Source organism: Phocoena phocoena, chromosome 2 (assembly GCF_963924675.1).
Source record: "Phocoena phocoena chromosome 2, mPhoPho1.1, whole genome shotgun sequence".
Taxonomy (NCBI): Eukaryota; Metazoa; Chordata; class Mammalia; order Artiodactyla; family Phocoenidae; genus Phocoena; species Phocoena phocoena.
The window spans coordinates 90,711,313-90,732,082 of NC_089220.1; the positions used below are offsets into that span (position 1 = coordinate 90,711,313).

General features: G+C 36.3%; 1 protein-coding gene across 1 annotated transcript; it reads left to right on the forward strand.

Annotated features, from left to right (window-relative positions):
* Nucleotides 1-2,197: 2,197 nt before the first annotated feature.
* Nucleotides 2,198-20,766, forward strand: SLC24A5 (solute carrier family 24 member 5). Its single transcript, XM_065872177.1, has 9 exons — nucleotides 2,198-2,318; nucleotides 3,005-3,184; nucleotides 12,902-12,985; nucleotides 13,074-13,177; nucleotides 13,523-13,623; nucleotides 15,323-15,606; nucleotides 17,719-17,925; nucleotides 19,851-19,952; nucleotides 20,444-20,766. Exons 1-9 carry the CDS (start codon nucleotides 2,198-2,200, stop codon nucleotides 20,764-20,766), a joined length of 1,506 nt encoding a protein of 501 aa, XP_065728249.1.
* The last annotated feature ends 4 nt before the right edge of the window (nucleotides 20,767-20,770 follow it).

Sequence of the window (20,770 nt, forward strand, 5' to 3'; positions counted from 1 at the left end):
TAGGGGAAACCTATAAACTAAAAGAGACTTAAACGACTTCTTTTACGGCTAAGCTATAGCATCCTTAGCATGCCCCCAATTAGGGATGAGCGATAAACTATTAGAAATATACACACAAGGAGGTGACTGCTATAGAAGCCAGGAGACTGGTTACTCCCAGAGAAAAGGATAAGTTGGGATTGGAGCACGTGAAAGGATTTCTGGGATGGCTGGCAAACTTTTATTTCTTGACTTGGGGAGTTTATAAGGAAGTCCATCTTATAAAAAAAATAACAACAATAGTAATATAATAACTATACATTTATTTTATGTGGCTTTTTTAATGTTTTATTTTACAATAAAGCTTTTTCAGATTCTTTTGCAAAATGAAGAATAAATGTATAAAGCAAATCTAATTAGCCTCCTAAATTCTCTTTTCTTGGTAAACCTATATTTTATTGGATAGTTTGCTCAGAACAAGTATACTGTGTGTTCTGAGAATGTGTTTTCAAGAATCATTACAGTCTAATCAACAAATGTTTATTAAGTACCTACTATGAGCAAGATTCCACTGGAATTGTTTCATTGTAATTGGCTTATATATTCAGATACTTGCTCTGTCTCCTGGATTAACAACATACATTGTATAAGTATTCACTTTCACTGTGGGTTTGAGTTTTCCTGTCATTTTGTTTGTTTATAATGTTTAGTTCTATTAATTGATTGAACTACTGCATTTTGGAGAGGAAAGGTTCACGAGACACTTCCACTTACACAAAGGTAAGTGGACTCTTCCCTGGGGCTTAGCACCGCTGGCATTGAGGCCAAAGGCCAGTGGTCCAGGGCACCACCTCCTGCAGGTGTCAGCAGCCAGAACTCTGCTTGCTGGGAATCTGCTCTGTTACTGGGCTACACTTTGGTGACTCATCATCCCAGCCTCACAACCACACCACGTATCTGGATAGTCAGTTCCTGGAAATGACGGTTTCAGAGAGGCTTATAATGGGTAGCAATTCCCAGCAAAGCAAAAGAGTGTTTGAGAATTTTTACCAACTCAAGATCACAAACTGACTCCTTTCCACCAGAAAAACGCAGTTTCTAAATTTAAAACTTAGCAAGCACATCAATTTTTATGCTTTTTCTGCAAAGGAACCATGAGAGTTGCAAAACTAAAAAATTCCTCTATGGCCAAGAAGCTTCTATCTTAATCAAAAGTAATACATTAATAATATAATATAGATGATAGACAATAGATAGATAACATTGACCATGGGGCAGAGGCTGTTTTAAGCAGATTGCATGCATTCATTTATGTAATCTTCACACAACCCAAATAGAGGGCACTAAAACCTTCCCATTTTACAGAGAGTGAAACAGAGGAGCAGAGAGGTTAAATAACGTGCCCAAGGTCATATAGGTACTAAACAGCAATGCTAGGACTCAAGCCACGTGGTCTGGCTACAGAGCCTGTGCTATTCGCCACATGTTTCTATACTGCCAGAAGTTCTTAACATCTTGGCAAGCCCAGTAAATGCTAGGGTAGGGAGGATAGTAGTTTATATTTGAACACTCCCTGGCTTGTCCAATTTGCATTTTAGAACCTCTGGCAGAGAGCACAGCTAACCAATGATCAAATAGCCTCCATCCACTACGACTCTTACTAGTTCTTGAAGCTGCCCACTTCTCTCCATCCCCATTGCCACTGCTCTGGTTCAAGCCACCATTTCTCCACTAGATTATTGCAGGAGCCTCCTAATTGGAGAGAGGACGAGAGGCCAAAACAGAAATATAAAAGGGTGACAGCCTAGCCAAAGAATGCACATACACGAGCTCCAGCAAATTCTAGAAGCAAAGGCTGGAGAGGTGGAAGCAGTTATAAACTCAGGTCCTTAAAAATCTAGAGACAGTCAAAAGCAGAGCCAGTATGAAGACAATAAATAAAATCACTCTGTAAAGAGCAAGCCGCCTGGATCTGCCCTCGGGGACTGTGGGCCACGGGACTGTCTGCTTCCTCCCTACCTCCTCCAGCCTCTCTGGGGCTTAGGGCTCCTGATCAGAGTAGCTTGGCTGGCTCCAATCACCCTCCCTTGTCCACTGGCCTTGCTTTGATGTGCCCTGGGCAGGGCACTGGGCAGGAAGGAGACTCCTCACATGATCCAGCTTAATCCTCCTCTTCTCCCTTCCCAAGGCTGCACGTTGCAGAAAGACCGCTGCAGCAATGCAGACCAAAGGGGGCCCACGGTGGGCAAGAAGGGCCCTGCTTCTCGGCATCCTCTGGGCTACTGCACACTTGCCTCCCCCAGGTGCCTCCCTGCCCCAACGTCTCCCAAGGGCTACAGGTAGGTGGACGCTGGGGTCAGCTACCCCTGCTGCTGCTGCCACATATGGATAAACAGACAAAGAGAGGGAAATTCTTACTTGACTCACTTTTGCTTACGCTTCCTGCTGTATTTGCTCTGTTTTAGCATTTGGTAGGCTATCAAACACTTTTGATCCTTCGGATAAGTTCTCAAAGATAGCTCTGAAATAATTCACAGACGTCATGAAGCAGGAGAGTCTTCGGTTTTTATTGTTGGAGACTTCATCATGGAAAAAGAAATCTTTCATCCTAGAAATTCTCTCTGCAACAGTGGATGATTCTTTGTGGGCCTTGGGCTTTGCGGACAACTTGGGCTCTGAAATGGGAAAATGAAATTGTACAGATATTAGGAATCTCTATCTTCAAAAAACAGTTTCTAATTGAGGAGGAAAAGGGGTTCAGAATTCCCTTTTATTAATGAAGCAGACAAAAAAGACTGATTTCGTTATTTCCTCTTTTTAATTCACCTGCTATCATTATCTTATTTCATTTAAAGCACCTCTTTCAGGTCCCAAAGACTAATTTTTTTTTTAAGGATCTACAATTACATCATATTCAAAAGTGATTTAATCCCACACTTCCTGTTTTTTTAAGGAATTTCTCTTTGTGGGCTTGGAATGTGTGACTCGAACATCCTTCAAATTTTCACCTCCTTTTCCTTACCAGGAAATAGCACCCAATGTGTTATGTCCCCATCTTCGGAGTTTCCTGAAGGGTTTTTCACAAAACAGGAGCGTGCAGATGGAGGCATCATAATCTACTTCCTAATTATCCTTTACATGTTCATGGCCATGTCTATTGTCTGTGATGAGTACTTCCTACCCTCCTTGGAAATCATCAGTGAATGTAAGTAGCTGGAAATCTTCTCTACAACTTTCCAGAACAGTAGTGCCACACACATATACAGCTGTCTTTGGAGTAGCTCCGCAGCAATCCTGTCCATCTCAACTGGCTGCAGGACACTGACTTCTGCGTCGTGGTGTCCTGTACCTTGAGGGACTGGTGTGAGTATGGTTTTTCTTGGTAGTTAATGTGCAGCGAACATCTTTAAATGAGTACAAAGCAACTACTGTTATACTGCCTATCTCCAGAAACTTGCAGTTTGTCTACCGTACCGCCTAGCTGTTTGTTAGTAAGCTGTTCCACGTTTCATATACATGCACTTGGTATATACCCCTAATACACTGGACTTCTAATACTTGCCATCAAATACTTCAAAAAATGTTTTTCATTTTTACTCGAAAATCTCTGTAACTCTTTAAAAGGTAGATGATAAACAAATACCTTTAAGGACCGCCCTCCTCCCTCTTCCTTTCCCAGCCTCCTAGCAGTAAGGAAACTAATTCATGTTTATGAACCAATAAATAAATAAATAAGTCCTGCATTTTATGTAGAGTGCCCTTCGGCATCAGGTAATTAAACATTAAGCTCAGTTACTGGTTTCTGGAAATAGGATCTGCCAAGCCCCTCAGTTCTACCCCTTCAATCATGTGTATCGCCCAGAATTCTGAGCACAGACCTTACATTAGCACACTGGTCCCTAAAATCAGGATATCAGTGATGTTTTATGGCAAATAAGCAAAAGTGCCAGCGTTTCCAGTCTCTGTCTCCTGCTTAATTAGTTTAATTGGTTGAGCATGCTCACTTCAGGGAAGGTCAGAGTTAAGGGTTAGATTTCCCACTGCGTACTCCCAGGACTGCACAGAAATAGCATCCCCCCGCCACACACACACACACACACACACACACACACACACACTGCTAGCATTTCTTCACAGGGAAAGAGCATGAATGTAAACTCTCCCTTCCTCCCTTTTCTCATGGTCCCATCCCCCACCCCTGCTGAAATACAAGTCATTTTCTCTCTTGTAACAGTGCAGTACAGCAGTATCCTTAGGACTTAAAACAGGATCTGGCAATAGCAGAGGCACTCAACACCTATTTCTCTAATGAAAAATAATTATCGAACAGGTCAGCGTAAGTTTATTATAATTATTATTTAACTTATACATACAGTTTCACATTGATACTACACTTGACATTGACACTGATAGTTTTCCTTAATAGAAAGTAAATTACTTTAACATAATACTTTTACTTAGACTGATGAAATGCAAGCAGAATAGAAGAAAAAACAAATTCCTCTACATTTCTATCACCCAGAGACCCCCACAGTTATCATTTGGTGGACTTCCTTTCAGTCTTTCAGATCTTGCTACATATACAATTTGAGGTTGTTTCCTTTTCCTAAGGTAATATTTAATCACGTGCATTTCCCTATATTATTGAATACCCTTCAAAAACATGACTTTTCATGGCAGCACAATAGTTCCTGATTCTGGAAACGATTTGAGCACCTAACACTGGTTTTTATACATAATAAGCACCCAGTAGAAATTTATCACAATTTTTTAAATTATTAATCTTACTAGACATTTGAGTTTTAATTTTTTGTTCTAAATGATGTTATGCCCATACTTGTATCACATCTTTGCAAACTTCTCTGATCATTTCCTGATAAAGATACAGAGCTATGCATATTTTAAGCTTTATATTATACATTTCCAAAAGCGTTTCACAAAGGGTGTGCCAACGAAAACCTCCACAATGTGTGGTAGCTTCCATTCCAGAAAAACATGAGTAATACCTTTTTTTTAAAATAATTCTTATTGGGATCATTTTAAATGTCTTTGTTAATTGCTTTCAAATGGAAGTTATTTTATAAAATTTGTATTTATCTTACTATTTGTGAGGTTGAAAATTTTATATGTGTATTAAAATTTCTGGTTTTGCTTTTGTGTTTTTTGCCCATGTTCTAATACGGGAGTATTTGTTTTTACTTACTGATTTCCAAGATTTTTTTTAATATAAGGGTATTAACTCTTTCTAATATAATTTTTATATGATATACTTTTTATGGTTTGTTTGGTTTTGTATTTTATGTGTTTATCACATTGAAGTGTACTTTTTAATTTTTTTTTGAAGTGTACATATTTTTAAGTAAATTTACAAATATTTTCCTTATGACTCCCCTTTTGGTTTTATACCTAGAAATACCTTTTTATCCCTAGGTCAGAAAAATTGTCATCTTTTCTTCTACTTATAGTTTCTTTTTTTTTTTACATTTATTTATTTATTTATTTATATTTAATATTTTTATTTCTTCCACCAAGAATTTGTTTTGCTATAGGATACAATACTATTTTTTCCAAAAGTTGATCCATTTTCTATACTCTCAACTCTATACTCTATTCTAATGATCTATTTGTTCATGTTTGTGCCAGTACCACACTTCTCATTAGAAAAACTAAATCATATTAATTACATAAAATTAAGAAATTAAAAATTCAAGGTACCATATCCCCACTTAGAATCCTTCTCTTCCTGGAAAACAAACAAACAAAAAAATCACTTTTTTTTTTGCTTGTTTTTTGTTTTCACATTTCCAAACAATGACTTGACTGAAAGAATAAATCCATCAAGAATTTTTTAAATAAAAACCTGTCTTGGGAGTGGTAAATAAACAGATAACTTTCTAGCCCTGCAGAAGAAACTACTGCATTAAAATTTAGATTGCTACTTCAAAATAATCTTCATTAAGCAACTTCATAAAATATCTATAATAATGACTTCCACCATGCCATTTGTGGAATTACTTTGGAACATCATCAGCAAACATTCATTTCTCAAGTGAATCGCTCTTTGCTCTGAAGTGTAACACAGTAGCTATTATGGATGTGTGATTGATGGATGCCCACATCACTGCCAAATCTTCAGCTGCTAAGAATTGACCCCGGTCTTCAGCATTGAAAATGCTGGCAATGAAATGAAATGGAAATAGTGCTAGCTGGATTCATTTTTAAATGCCTCTAAATTAATTCTGTCGTTTCTCTTTCCAAGGTCTTAGTATGGTCTTGTCCAAATTAGGACATCGGCAATAAAAAACAATTTCTCTGGAATTTCTTTACATCCACAGAAACTAACTTCAGAAAGTCTGCAAATGCTTTGCATTTCCCCATAGTTCTTTGACAAGCTATAATAGTCCCACCCAACTAATAAGTATTAATATAATCCTCTAAACAATTTCCAGAGCATTCTACAATGTACTGGAATGCTATTAACTATTTATATATTTATTATAGTTATTTATCATAAAACAATTATAGAAGACCAAGCATGGTTCTAAATTAAACATATATGATTATATTTAGTCTTCACATAAACCCTATAAAGTAGGGACTATTAGATTGGTTTTACTAATGAAAAAAACCGAGGCTGAGAGAATACATAATTTCTCAAGACTACACAGCCAGTACACAGGAGAGCCCTGGTTTCTCTAATGCCAAAACCCAGGAATGTTTTCAATTGCTGTGTGATATAATTTTACACGTCCTTGTTTGAGATTAGCTGCCGTAATATGGTTGTTTCAGAAGAACTGTTCTTTCTGAACAATTTTAAAAGGTATTTTATTTTTCTCCCAAGGGCACTGAAAATTTTGACCACAAAAATACATCAAATGCTCATTGTAACTACAGAGGAAGTATACTACAAAATAATGAGAATCCACCAAGTCACTTAAAAAAATCAGTTAAGAATTTTAGCAACCTACTGGGGGCTGTAAATTAACGTTATAAATGGTAACCTGCAATAATGAGACTCTGAGAACTAAGCATTTTGTCTATGATGTACATGAAATCACAGTGCAGTACTGTGGAACCAAACCATCATGTATAACGCAATGACTTTCTATGGAGTACATGTCTGAGTCCCAACCTAGGATACAATGGTTGAATTGGCACACCCCCGGCCCACCCCAGCCCCATCATCCCAGGAACCCCTCCTCCAATCACTAACGGTGGTTCATTTGGTTAGCACAAGGGTCCTCAGCAAGGTGAAGACTAGAAAAGGCTCAGGACTGGAGTCTCCATGCAGGGGATAAGTTGGAAGTGGTGGAGGGAAGAGCCTCTTGCTGATGCCCTGGCCAGGTCCAACTCAGGCAAGTGTAGCTGTCTCTGTCTGTAGCTATATATGCTGGTCTGTCAATTACCATTAGAACCACCACCACTTGAGGCTTTCAACAAGGATCTTTCCCTTTCTTGCTCAACTCATGACCATCAAAGTCACACAACCTCTCCTCCCCACCTCAAAACTGGAAAAGCAAGCACATACCCTGAGACATTTCAATGTCATCTTAACTATGTAGAACCAATACAAGAAAATGTTGTTGCTATACCCCCTTCCTCTAATCCTATTTTCTCTTTTATCCATTTAAGTTCTAAAGGAAAAGAGACTAAAGATGATTCTTTGAACACATTTATATATAATATAAACTATATTAACTTGTAGCCCAAATAGTAGGACTATTACCTCTCATCTTTATAAGCAGTTCATTTTTAGAAACACAAAATTCAGTATAAAGTCAAAACAAATCCTTTTTATGTATTGTTTTAACATGTAATGGGGATGTCCTAGAGTTATTTAACCACTGTTTAAATCACCTTTCTTTAACTTTTCCTAAGCTAACTAGAAAGAAACATGAGAACCCCTAGTGACTGGTCACTTGATATAGCCCAAAGTCCACAATGAGCTAGTTATGAAACTTTTCTTTTTAAATGTTACACTAATACGCTATTCAGTTAGTAGTTCTAATCCCTCCACCATGTTGATCCTTTGAAATATAACATGTCTTAAGTGAAAATGATCTTAGTAAGGTTTTCAGAAACATACTTAAATAAAATATTTACTTTTTTATTAAAAAATTATTCTTATTCACTCTGCTTTGAGCTAATATTTGCCCATGTTCTACTTTATGTTTCAGAAATAGACAATAAGAAAGAAAGGCAAGTTTTAATTCCAGGTAGAATTAATTCTAAATTGATAAAATTGAAAGGGAGTGGAATAATTCTGTGAGTATGGCATTTGGATAGCAGACAGTTTCAGGGGATTGTTTGATTCTTAATCCTTCTGAAATTTACAGAGGCAAAGCCTTTCCAAAGAACAAAGAATCTAAGAATAGCACTTCCTCCCTGCCACACAGGCACTCATTCTCCTCTTCAGAGCATTTTCATCCTCTTTGTTTTTCTTCTCCCTCTGATCTAAACTAATCTAAATTTAAAATATAAATAAATACATTGTGGTCACCTTGGATTGCATCTAAATCTACCCCAGGTATATGGATCTAAATAAGCGCTAAGTGGTCTGGATATTACCAAGATGCTATTCAGGAACAGGCAATGATGATGATGATGATGATGATAATAAAGCTATGTATTAATCTCTTCACTTACATGGGTAACAGAAAGAGCAGCTTTTTAAATTCAAAAAGGTCTAGCTGCCCATCCCATCTCTGCAACTACTAACCTATGTGACTTTGGGCAAGTTATGGAGACAAAACTCAGGTAATTGTGAGCTTTGGAGATAAAATGTCTTACATATGCTTTATATGATAGACTTAGGGCAAGTGGAAATTAATTAATATTAAAGCTGTTAGATTAGGCCATGGGGGAGTCTTTCTTTTTCAGTGGAATCAGGCCTTTCAAAACATTATACAGAGTTTCAGAATTTATTCCGTTATAGCTCAGACAAAATATGAGATGATAACTCTAAAGTACTTCAAATGTTTTTATTTACTGTTAAAAGCACCACAGAGATATACATGCAGTTGTACATTAAGGGGCTAGGCATTTATTTCAATGATGTCACTCAAAACATTTCTAGAATATATTTGGAATTAGTATCAGAACCAATTTTGTAAATCATAAAAGACATTGGTTTGCTGTCATACTTCATTTTGAATAGAATTACTCAGCATGACTACCCACCCTAGTCACTAGAGTTGGGTCTGAATGACTTGTAATTGCTTCCAAAATTCAAATCCAGTCACAAGGCATGAAAATTCGCTATCACTGAGGACTTTACAAAATTGTGCCAGAAGACACCAAATTGCTTATAGCCTTCTCTTGTAACTCTATTAAACGCACATTGTGAAAAGAACTGGAAATACATAAAGAACGGTAGCAGTGGTTAAAATACAATGTTAAAATTATAAATGATCCTCCCCATTGTTTTCTCCTCCATTTTCTAAATTTTCAGTAACAAAGGGGATTTTTATTTATAAAAGGAATTGATTTAACAGTAAGAAGCAGTACAGAGGCTTAAGGCATAGAATTCATATTTTATATTTTTTGTAAAAATTGATAATATTAGAAGATACCTAAATATTGTGTAGTCCAACCCTCCATTTTACAGATGGCAAAATACAAGACTTGTCTGAATGACTTATCTAAAGTCTCACATCAAGGTAGTGGCAAGGCCAGAAGCCAGGTCTCCATTTTAGTTTAAAACTCTTTCTACTATATTTCCAGAAGAGGATTTTCAAAAACCGTTATAAACTTTCCAACATGGTATCAGAGAAGAGAACATGCTTAAGAAAAAGTCTGATGAGTTCCAGTAATCAGTTCATTATCATAAAGTTGCACTTTATATAAACAATGTAATATCTAAACCTATAAAGAAAACTCACCTTGAACATTTCTACTATATCCTGAAGGAAATATGATTATTCCTTTAGAGTAATAGAGAGGGAAAAAAGTAATAGCTCTTGGGAGAGGGGGGAAACCAGAACAATTTATCTTTAATAATAAACTATAGCAGAGAGAAATGCTACCCAAGGGTCAGTGAAGACAAAGCCAGTTGATTCTAAAGTTCAAAGGTATAAACCATTTTATAAAATATGCTCAGAACCTTAAGATATAACTTGTTAAAATATCTTTGAAGTTTTACACATCCATCTGTACAGAACCTTTCTTTTCATAACTCAAATAGAGCCCAGTGAATAGCAACAAGCTTTATTGTTACTGCCTTTTGAGAGTGAAAGTGCTCAAAAGGGCCACCTATTTTCCTACCTTGCAACAGCCGGATGGATCACCCTTTCTCTCTCAAGACTGAATTTTTCTAATGAAGCATTCTTCAGCCAGCATTAAATGAAGATTGGCCATTCACACTTCAGCTGCCCTGAGTTTAGACAGTTACTTCAAGATAAAGCACTTTGTTCTTTTTCAATTTCCTCCACATATTATCGAGCCCTGGTTTGATTTGAGAAGAGAATTCATGGTAATATCACTAAATTTATACATTCTCTGGAATATGCTGGAAAACATCCAAATTATTCCTGACTCCCATTAGCTATTTTCCCCCTAGCAAGGAATGGAACAGTGGTAGTTATGTACCAGTGCCATGAGGCAGGAAAGAAAATGACTCAATTGTCCCCCATAATTGGCCTAAGTGCCATTCTTATATTATATTGAGTTTCTGTGATGAAACAGAAATAGCACTGGGTTTAGAAGCAATAGACTTGTGGTTTATGCCCTAATTCCTCACATTTAAGATCCTTGCTCTCCATGTAACTTTTAGTTACTTAACCTTCTGGACCTGTTTCTTTATCTGTAAAATGGAAATACCACCACTCACATCTGAGGATAGCTGAGATGATTAAATTATGTACATGGTAGTGAACTGTATACCATGAATGTAAGATATTATTTACTTCATACATAAAATGAAAAAGTTAAGAACAGAATAATATGCTTCATCTTGTTCTATTTTAAGTTTCATGGCCAATTGGTCCTACTACATATCAGAGTTGTAGTAAGAGTATAAATACGATATACTATATATATACTACATATTTATATGTAAAGTTACTCTAACCAGTAAAAGAAATGCTATGAAATGTCACTTACATAAATTATTACCTCTCTCCCTTCATTAGTCACAAGTAGATGTTCATCAAGCAAGATGACCAAAGGAAAAGAGTAAGGAATAGAATAGAGAGCCTGGATTAGATAATTCCGACTATCCTGAGAGGATTTTTCACAATGGAGGCTTAACAGGTGGCCCAACAAGCTGGTTGGGCCTCTGAGACCAGATAATCTCATGGGGATAAAAAAGATGACTGCGGCTGGTATTACCAGCAAGCAATATTGTGGATGTCTTCCCAAGCACTTCCCATATTCTTCACAATAAAAGCCCAAGTCCTTGCTAGGATCCACAAGGCCTTACATGATCTAGCCACCTATTACCTTTGACCTCATCATCTACAGCTCTCCTTCACACACTTTACTCCAGACACTCCAGTCTTTTTCTGTTTCTTGAACATGCAGGCTAGCTTCTACCTCAAATCCTTTGCACTCACTCCATCTGCCTAGAATACTCCTGGGTCTATGTGAGGTTAGCTCCCTCACTTTGAAGTCTTTGTTAAGTTACCATCTCAGTGAAGTCCTTTCTGGTTACCCAATCTAAAATTACAATCTCTTCTCCATGACATTTTATATCCCCCCACCCTGCTTTTGCTCCTAACATAATACGTAGTTTTCTTATCCTGTCTGTTCTCACTATAATTAAATTCCAGAAGATGAGAAACATTTGTCTGTTTTGTTACTGCCACATTCCTATCACATAAAAAAAGCATCTGGCATACTAGGTAGTCAACAGATAAATAACAAATAAATGAACAATAGTCAGGTGTGCCAGTTATCTACGGCCGCTTAACAAATCTATTAGCTTAAAAACTATTAGCTTAAAAGAACAATCATTTCATACCTCTCACAGCTTTGGGGGTTTACTGGCCTCAGCTGAGTGGTTCTTGCCTGAGGTCTCTCATGCAGTTATAGTAAGAAGAGAGGACTAGAATTATCTGAAAACTCCCTCCTTCACATGTCTGGTGCCTGGGATGGGAAGATTCAAAACTGGGGGGCTGAACCAGCCGGGGTTCCTCAGGGATCTCTATTTCTACGTGGGCTCTTCACAAGGTCTTTCCAGTATGGTAGCCAGGGTTTTTATGCGATCACTTAGGGCTCTGAAGCAAATGTTCCTAGAGAGAGAAAATCAGGAGAGTTTTGTCACCTTTTATGTCCTAGCTTCAGAAATATTATGGCTCTGCCATACTGTTAGTCAAAGCAGTCACAAAGGCTCATCTAGGCTCAGATAACGTAAACATAAACTCCACCTTGTTTTTTGTTTTGTTTTGGTTTTTTGATAGGGAATGGAGAAGTTCTGGAAAATCATGTGGGCAGAAATATCGTAGCTATTTTTGTTTTGCTGTCACACCGCCAACAACAAAAGGAATCAGTAATGTCAAAGGTAGATGTCTCAGCAGAGAAGTAGAACCTGATGTGGACCTGAGAGTGAGCGACAGGTAACGGTCCCCACAGGCAAGAATAAGTAAATACTGACCACAGGTGAACGGGACTCAACAAAGCACACCAGAGTTTGAGAGTCTGGAAAGACTGAGTGTCAAGTATCAGTAGATATAGCAAACAATAAACATCAACAAAGGATTGCTAGCAAAGCCTTAGAAACCCGAGTTTTAGTTCTAACTTTGATACTAACTTTCTGACGTAGGGTAAATAATGCCTAGCATGCTGTCTCTATTGGCTATTTTCCAGCTATAGTATTAGTGATTTTCTGTGAAGATGTAGCTTTGATATATATATCTGTTTAGTTATAAAGACATACTTTCATTCGTCACTTTACCAGGCATAACATAATTTCATTTGTCTTCAGCCTTTGGATTGTCCCAGAATGTTGCAGGTGCAACTTTTATGGCAGCCGGTAGTTCAGCTCCTGAATTGGTTACTGCTTTCCTAGGTAAATATTGCTCCTTATATTTTTTCTTACTCCATGTGATTTGATCTTCTCCAAGTCAATGCTAACTGAGCTACTATCATGCTTATAGGTGTATTTATCACAGAGGGCGATATTGGCATTAGCACCATTCTTGGATCTGCAATTTATAATCTCCTTGGCATCTGTGCAGCCTGTGGCTTACTATCTAACGTGGTATGTAAAACAACTTTATTCAACAAAATGTATTGCCTTGACAAATTATAAGAACCGTTCACAGTCTAGAACAAACAAGGCACTAGTAATGCGTTCAATTAAATTTATTAATCGGTAGAAAAACAACATGTATTCAATTTTAAGTTAACCCACAAATACCTCTTGGTCAAATTTATGAAAATCAGACTAGGTTTAGAAACACAATTTTTCTTAAAATTCCTTTCTCTATGCAATATGCAAAGGGCAACAATATTTAGCTACAAATGTACAAACAATTTTATTATCGCACTAAGCAAGTACTTGAAGAAGTTACAGTGTAATGGAAAACATTAATTATTTTTATAGGTTTCAACGCTATCATGTTGGCCCCTATTCAGAGACTGTGCGGCATACATGATTAGTGTAGCAGCAGTTCTTGCCATAATATTTGACAACCAAGTTTACTGGTAAGCTTGAATAATCATTATTCTTAATGTAAAACAGTTACAGAGAGGAGTTTTATAAAATTCTGACGGTTTAGTAACATTTCTTTTTTTTTTTCAAAAATGTTATTTCAATCACTTCTCAATTATCCGCCACTTCCGTACATTTTCCCTGTAGGTCTCTGAGCTAACCTCCTCACCACAATTGCTAGTTGGGTCCTTCTCCCTTCTTTGCAATTCTTTAGTCAAGTCAGTCTTTTTTCTATCTAACCACTGGATGTTACCACCTTTCTTTCTCTCCACTGACTTTCTGTTGAGAAGATCTCCCAACTTTTGTTGTCCGTTAAAGCCCCAACAGGTGGCTTCTTCATCTATTGGGTGGTTTACCTTGCCTCCGTTAAAAGTGACCATTGTCACAAGATTGGAGAAGATGACAAAGGAAGTAAAAGAAGTTCCTTTAAATTCCTCCAACTTTCTCCCTGATGTTCATTTAGTAAGAGGAACTATATAGCCTTCTTCCTCTAAAAATCAAAAACGTTTAGGTTTCAATATTAAAAACTATTTGCTTTATAATCTCCCCATGCCTTGCTGTCCCAAGAAAATGAAAAAGGGGGCGACTCAGTGAACAGATAGTAATCGTTTCAGCTAACAAGTAGGTGCTTATCACTACACTAGGAATCTTAACAGATAAAGAAATGTAAAACACAGCCATACGGATTGTACATTGCCTAATTCCAGAGATCACCAGAAAAATAGAAAACACTGTAAATGGCACCCCTCTGGAATACTACAATTTGGCAGTGCTGCATCAATACCTGCTATCAAAAAACTTTAAACCTCGCAGGGAGCAAATTTTTTAGATGAATCATCCTGAAATCTAGCCTGTCTCCCAAGGAAAGACTGTTGGTTACAATGGGGATGCTTCTGGGACTTAGCAGTTGTCTGTAAGGGGACAATGACTGTGAGAGCATCCAAGCTAATGCTCCCCCCCATTAGGGAAATTAAGAACTCTGTGCTTTCAAGCTGTAGCAGAGACTCAATGGCTATAAAATAAAAGGTAAATGCAAGGTTCAAATGTGATGGTATTAGCTAATGAAAATCCTTTAAACAGCAAACCAGAGTACAGGAAAACGGTTCTCAGTGCCTTAGGTATAGTTTTATTTTTGAGAACATCCTTGCTTTCTTGTGAATGCAATCCAAACTCATTTACATTAAAATCTTCGAAAAATCTCTGTATAGCAAACTGAAAGGCTACAGCCAAAGTCTAACATATTCTGAATATTTTACACAAAATTCCTATACCTGAACAATTGAAATGAACAGATACTATATGTTCTTATAATTATTATATTCTTCCAATGACCTGAGGTGGAGAATGCCCATCACTATTCATTAGTTTCACTTTTATTTTGAAAGTCTATAATTACTAGTATGTTTAAAGAACTTTTAATGCCTGCCATTAGGAAGGATTCTACAGATTAAGACAATGAATTTATAATCTTTGTTTCTGAAATACAGAAAGGACAGTGTCAAGTTTTCATCAATACATTTTTAATAATGCTGTAACCAAAGGTGGACACATCTGCAAAACCAAAATATATGTAGAACATTTCTGTTCTATTGCTGCATTAGAAAATTAAGCAGATACTGCCCCAAAGCTACTAACTCTAAAATAGCTTTCACATTTTTAATTGAAAAACACACAAATTTCTCTAATTTATAGGTATGAAGGAACTTCACTGCTTTTGATATACGGATTATATGTTTTGGTGCTGTGTTTTGACATTAAAATTAACCAATATATTATAAAGAAATGCAGTCCTTGCTGCACCTGCCTTGCCAAAGCAATGGAAGAGAGAAGTGAACAACAGCCACTGACGGGATGGGAAGATGAGGATCAACCATTCATCCGTAGGCAATCAAGAACTGACAGTGGAGTATTTCATGAAGATTCTGGCTACTCTCAGCTTTCTATAAGTTTACATGGTCTTAGTCAGGTTTCTGAAGGTAATAACCACATCCTGGCCACTATTAAGTCTATTCACTAGCAAAACTTAATTTCATTTCAATTCATTAAGTACTATATACTTACTATGTAAAAAACACTATGGGGATTAAGGGATGATCAAGAGGCAGACCTATCCCTAAAGAAGCTTCCAATACTACAGTGGGGGGGGTGGGGGCGGAAACCCAAATAGCTAAAATGTGAACATTTAAGTACTGTAAAGAGAAACAAATAACGCATAACTGTGGTTCCTAAACGGGACAGATGGTATAAAATTTGATGAGGATGGTTAGATAGGAAAGATTATCACGGAGAAGGGAGCATTAAAACTAAGCCTTGTAGAATAGTAAGATTTTAACTAACAACCTGATTTATGAATAATAAGTAACAGCTATTGAAGTCTAGACTTCAATAGCTGTTACTTATTAGTCATAAGTAAATGATGCAGAGATAAGAGTAAAGAGTATTCCATGGACTGACAAGGAAATAACATGAGCAAAAGGCCTGCTCAAGTACTAACATAACTGGAGCACTGCATGTGCAGAATGGAAGCAGAAGAAAGGTGGATAGAAAGGAAGAGGATAGAGTCTTAAATGCTAAATTAAGAGTGTTTGCAGGTTTGTGAGCAGAGAAATTATCAGAACTGAAATATGGGATAACAGACATGGAGGTCTTTAAGAGGCTACAAAACCAACTGATGTGTTTAGCAGATGTCTAGACAAAGTGAAGGCAGGGCGGATACAAGAGAACAGATGTGAGACATTGCAAAGGGAGCATCACCAAGACCAGGCCACTGAAGGGCTACTTGGGAGCAGTGATAATTCTGAGGCTTTTGATCATGACTGATTAAGAAGATGAGAACACCACTTACAAAAACTAGGAATTAAGGAAGAAAAGCTGGTGTGGGAAAAAAGAAAGTAGGAAGGAAACAGTCCAATTTTAAACATGTCATTTGAAGCAGTAGCAAAACACTTAAGTAAATATATTTAGTAGGAAGTCGAATTCAGCTATGGCCAGAAATACAAATTTGGTGGTTATTTTTTTAATAAAGTGGTTGTAAGAAAGAGATTCTAAATTTATTTAGTAGACAGGGAACTTATTCTAATTTATTACCTTAAAAAGTTAAAGTATGACTTTTCCCCTTCTTACAAAAATTATAGTTTCTAGTCTTTCAGGCGCAAGAGGTACACACATCTAAGTTAAATTTTGTAACAAGAAACTCAAAAGAACCAGTCCAAACATTTCTTATTACACTAAAATTATATCTGTTACTTTCTGGCCCATTGGCTGAGGCTTGGCAAAAAATTTTTTATGAGTTATTTTACTAGCATTCGTTGTAATGTGACCTAATATATGTGTATAGTATTTTATAAATGCCATACAAATTTTAAACAATTTTAAAGGAATTCCCCCAGGAGCCTGTGTCTGGGGTAGTGACTAATGGAGATTAAAAGCACAAGAGAGGATCTTAGATGAAATGTGGTGTCTTTGAAGAAAATGATTACAACTAAGTAGCAAATGAATCCACAAAGTGGGCCAGGGAAATTCTCAAGTTGGGCCAGTGTACAGATTAGAGAAGCCTAATGCCTAAGACAGACAACCCCAAATTCTCACAGTGAAGTCATTGTCTGAGGCCAGCCAGTGGGAGGGCTCCGTGCTGTGTGGCCGTTCAGAAACACAGGCTCCTTCTGTGTAGCGGCCCCACTGTCCCCCAGGACAGGACTTCACAGACTGTCATGTGCTTATGAATCTCTTGGGAATCGTGGTAAAATGAAGGGTCTGATCTGGTAAGTCCGGGGGTAGGTCTGAGCATCTGTACTTCTGACACTTCATAAACATTATGTCTCTAACATACTTAGTGAATGATCCAAGACATTTTGATGGATTTAAGGCCCCAAATCAAGAAACGCTGAGTATCACATTTTACACCGTCAGCCCTGAAGTCTCAATTAGTTTCTTTGCCAGCAATATCAGTAATGAGGTATTCGAATGTTTTAAATAGCCTCTTAAAAACTGATACAGCTAATTTATTTCAATACAGCTCTCTAAATGAACATTTCTAACTTAATTGGCCACTTGAGAAAACTCAAAATCGTTTAATTTTTCCTTAACAGATCCACCAAGTGTTTTCAACATGCCTGAAGCAGACTTGAAAAGAATTTTTTGGGTACTATCCCTTCCCATTATTATACTACTTTTTCTAACCACACCAGATTGTAGAAGAAAGTTTTGGAAAAATTACTTTGTGATAACCTTTTTCATGTCAGCACTGTGGATCTCTGCATTTACATATATCCTGGTTTGGATGGTCACAATAACTGGTATGTATCTTAAGTATAAGAGCACAATTTTAAAATAATCAGTTTTATATAAGAACAAAGAATATATTCACTAAGTGTAGTCTAGTTAAAGAGCAACTTTTTTTTCAGTAAAGACTAAAGATTAGTGCTATTTACAGAAAGATTAAATATTAATACACCAACAAGCTCATTCAGGTTTTGTGAGTTGTATATCACATGTCAACTATATTCTCACTGTTATATACAGCCCAGGGGTACAAGTCAAAGGAATGTACATGTTATAAATGAAATCAAATTCACAGAAAGTCTTTCTATTATGCTAATAATTAAATCACATTGCATGGGTGCACAATATAGTCTTTATATTGAATTCCATTCCATAATAAAAAATATAGCAAGGTGCCAGTGTTTTGAGAAAACGATGGGTACTCACTGTTTAACTGGATTACATTTTATTTTGCTTTTTAATATGGGAATATAAACGTAGTATGAAATGAATAAAAAGGGTACAAAATAAAGTTTCATTTTAGGTTTCTACTACCTTCATGATTAAGATTTAACTATTACTGCTTGGTCATAAGCAGCTCTAGTCCCACAGAACTCCTAGTCCAGAAGGAAAAACTGAGTATCAACAATGAACAAAAAAATCAGGAATTTCTCCCAGAAAGGTTAAGCTGAATGGACTTATATCATAGGTGAGCAAGCCACCACCTGTGTGCCCAAATCACTGAGTCTCCTTTTGAGAGTTAAGTTTTACTGGACACAGTCATGCCCATCAATTTATATATTATCTATGGATGCTTTCACATTACACTGGCAGAGCTGAATAACTGCAATGGAGATCATATAGCCTGCAAAGCCTAAAATAATTACTATCTCACCCTTTCAAAAAAAATTTGCTGACCTCTGACTTTTCTCAAATTAATATATGACTTAGAATAGTATGCTATTCTATTTCTTTTTCTTTTACTTTTTTTTAAGAGTAAGATGAAAAAGTCCAATAGCTTGCATATTAAAACTCTAAATTTTCTCAGACAGATCACATTTGACATTAGGAAAGCAAGAAAAGAACAAAATGAAGTACTAGATCGTAGAACAGTCCCCAAGATGATAAATATTAGTGTTATTTATGTACATATGAACTCTGGCAAACCAGTAACAAAATTAACAACCAATTACAATTCCAGTATCAATATATAAGCATGCAATAAATATGCTACTTGAAGTTCTTCTAATTAACATTTTAAGAAAAAAAAATTCTAAAGTAAGTTTTCAATTACAATAGTAAGAGCAGTTACAATTACTTTTTTTTTTAAACTTCCCTCTAGTTCTGCTTCCCAAAATGAATACATTTATGAAAAATGTTGAACTGACATCAGACTTAACACAAGTATTAAACTGGGACCATAAAGTTAGAAAGACTCAAGCTGAATCCTATTTTGTTTTCCTCAGATTTATGATTTCCCAAAGAAAACACTAAACTAAGGTCTGTCACGAAAGTAGGAATTTAAAAACGCATACCGTGTTAACACATGTACAGCTTAAAAACAGCTACAAATAATTTGCTTAAATCTGACCTCTTTAGCAAATGTTTTTAAAAGGGAAAAGAGAAAATGACCAATCTCGTTAGCATATTTTAAGCAACAGCCTTGACAACAGTAGACAGCCAAAACTTCTGTAAGCATACCAGGCAAGGAAATTACTCCTTGGTAGAATTTTGTGTATTAAATATCGATATCTGTCATTAAAAATCTGTGCTACCTGGGTTACCAATTCACCAATATTATTCAAATATTTTGGTAGCTAAAATCTAAGTAAATACATATTGGTTCTGAAATCTAAATATGCCTATTTTCTTTTTCAGGAAAGAAATATCTGAAATATCTGCAGAGAACAGTTAGTGAATCTATAAGATTTGTAACTTGTAATATCTATGTTTATTTCAGGGGAAACATTAGAAATTCCAGATACAGTAATGGGCCTTACTTTATTAGCAGCAGGAACAAGCATACCAGACACGATTGCAAGTGTGTTGGTTGCAAGAAAAGGTAAGAAGTAGGTCCCTCAAGCTGCAGTGCCCTTCTTAAAAGCCTGGCTGAAATACACTGAGCAAAGGTAACTTTAAAATATTTATTTCCTCAGTAACATACTTTGAAGAAAAAAAAAGGAGTGACTCAGAGGAAGGATTTACTATTTAATAGCAGATTAATTTCACTAAATCTAATCGCCCAAGTAATATTCATCTGAAATGTGCGTTAAATCATAACCATGTTAGAATGAAAAGCAACAAGTAATCTACATACCTTATTGAAAAATGGTTTAATAAATAAAGATAATTATTATTAGATAAATAAATGTTAAGACTTTAAATACTAACCCCCCAAAATTTAAAAATACAAATTCATTAAGACTTTTCCTCTAATACAACAATTTTCCAAAACAAACAGAGAAAGTATCCAGTGTTTTTTCTTATGAAGCTTATTAATAAAATACAGTATTGGTGTGCATATTTTAACAACATGCTTTTTTTTTTTTACAGGCAAAGGAGATATGGCTATGTCTAACATCGTGGGATCCAACGTGTTCGATATGTTGTGCCTAGGAGTTCCATGGTTTATTAAAACTGCATTTATAAATGCATCTGCTCCTGTAGAAGTGAACAGTAGAGGACTAACTTACATAACCATCTTTCTCAACATTTCAATTATTTTTCTTCTCTTAGCAGTTCACCTTAATGGCTGGAAACTAGACAGAAAGTTGGGACTAGTCTGCCTATTATTATACTTGGGGCTTGCAACATTATCAGTTCTGTATGAACTTGGAATTATTGGAAATAATAAAATAAGGGGCTGTGGCGGTTAATGTT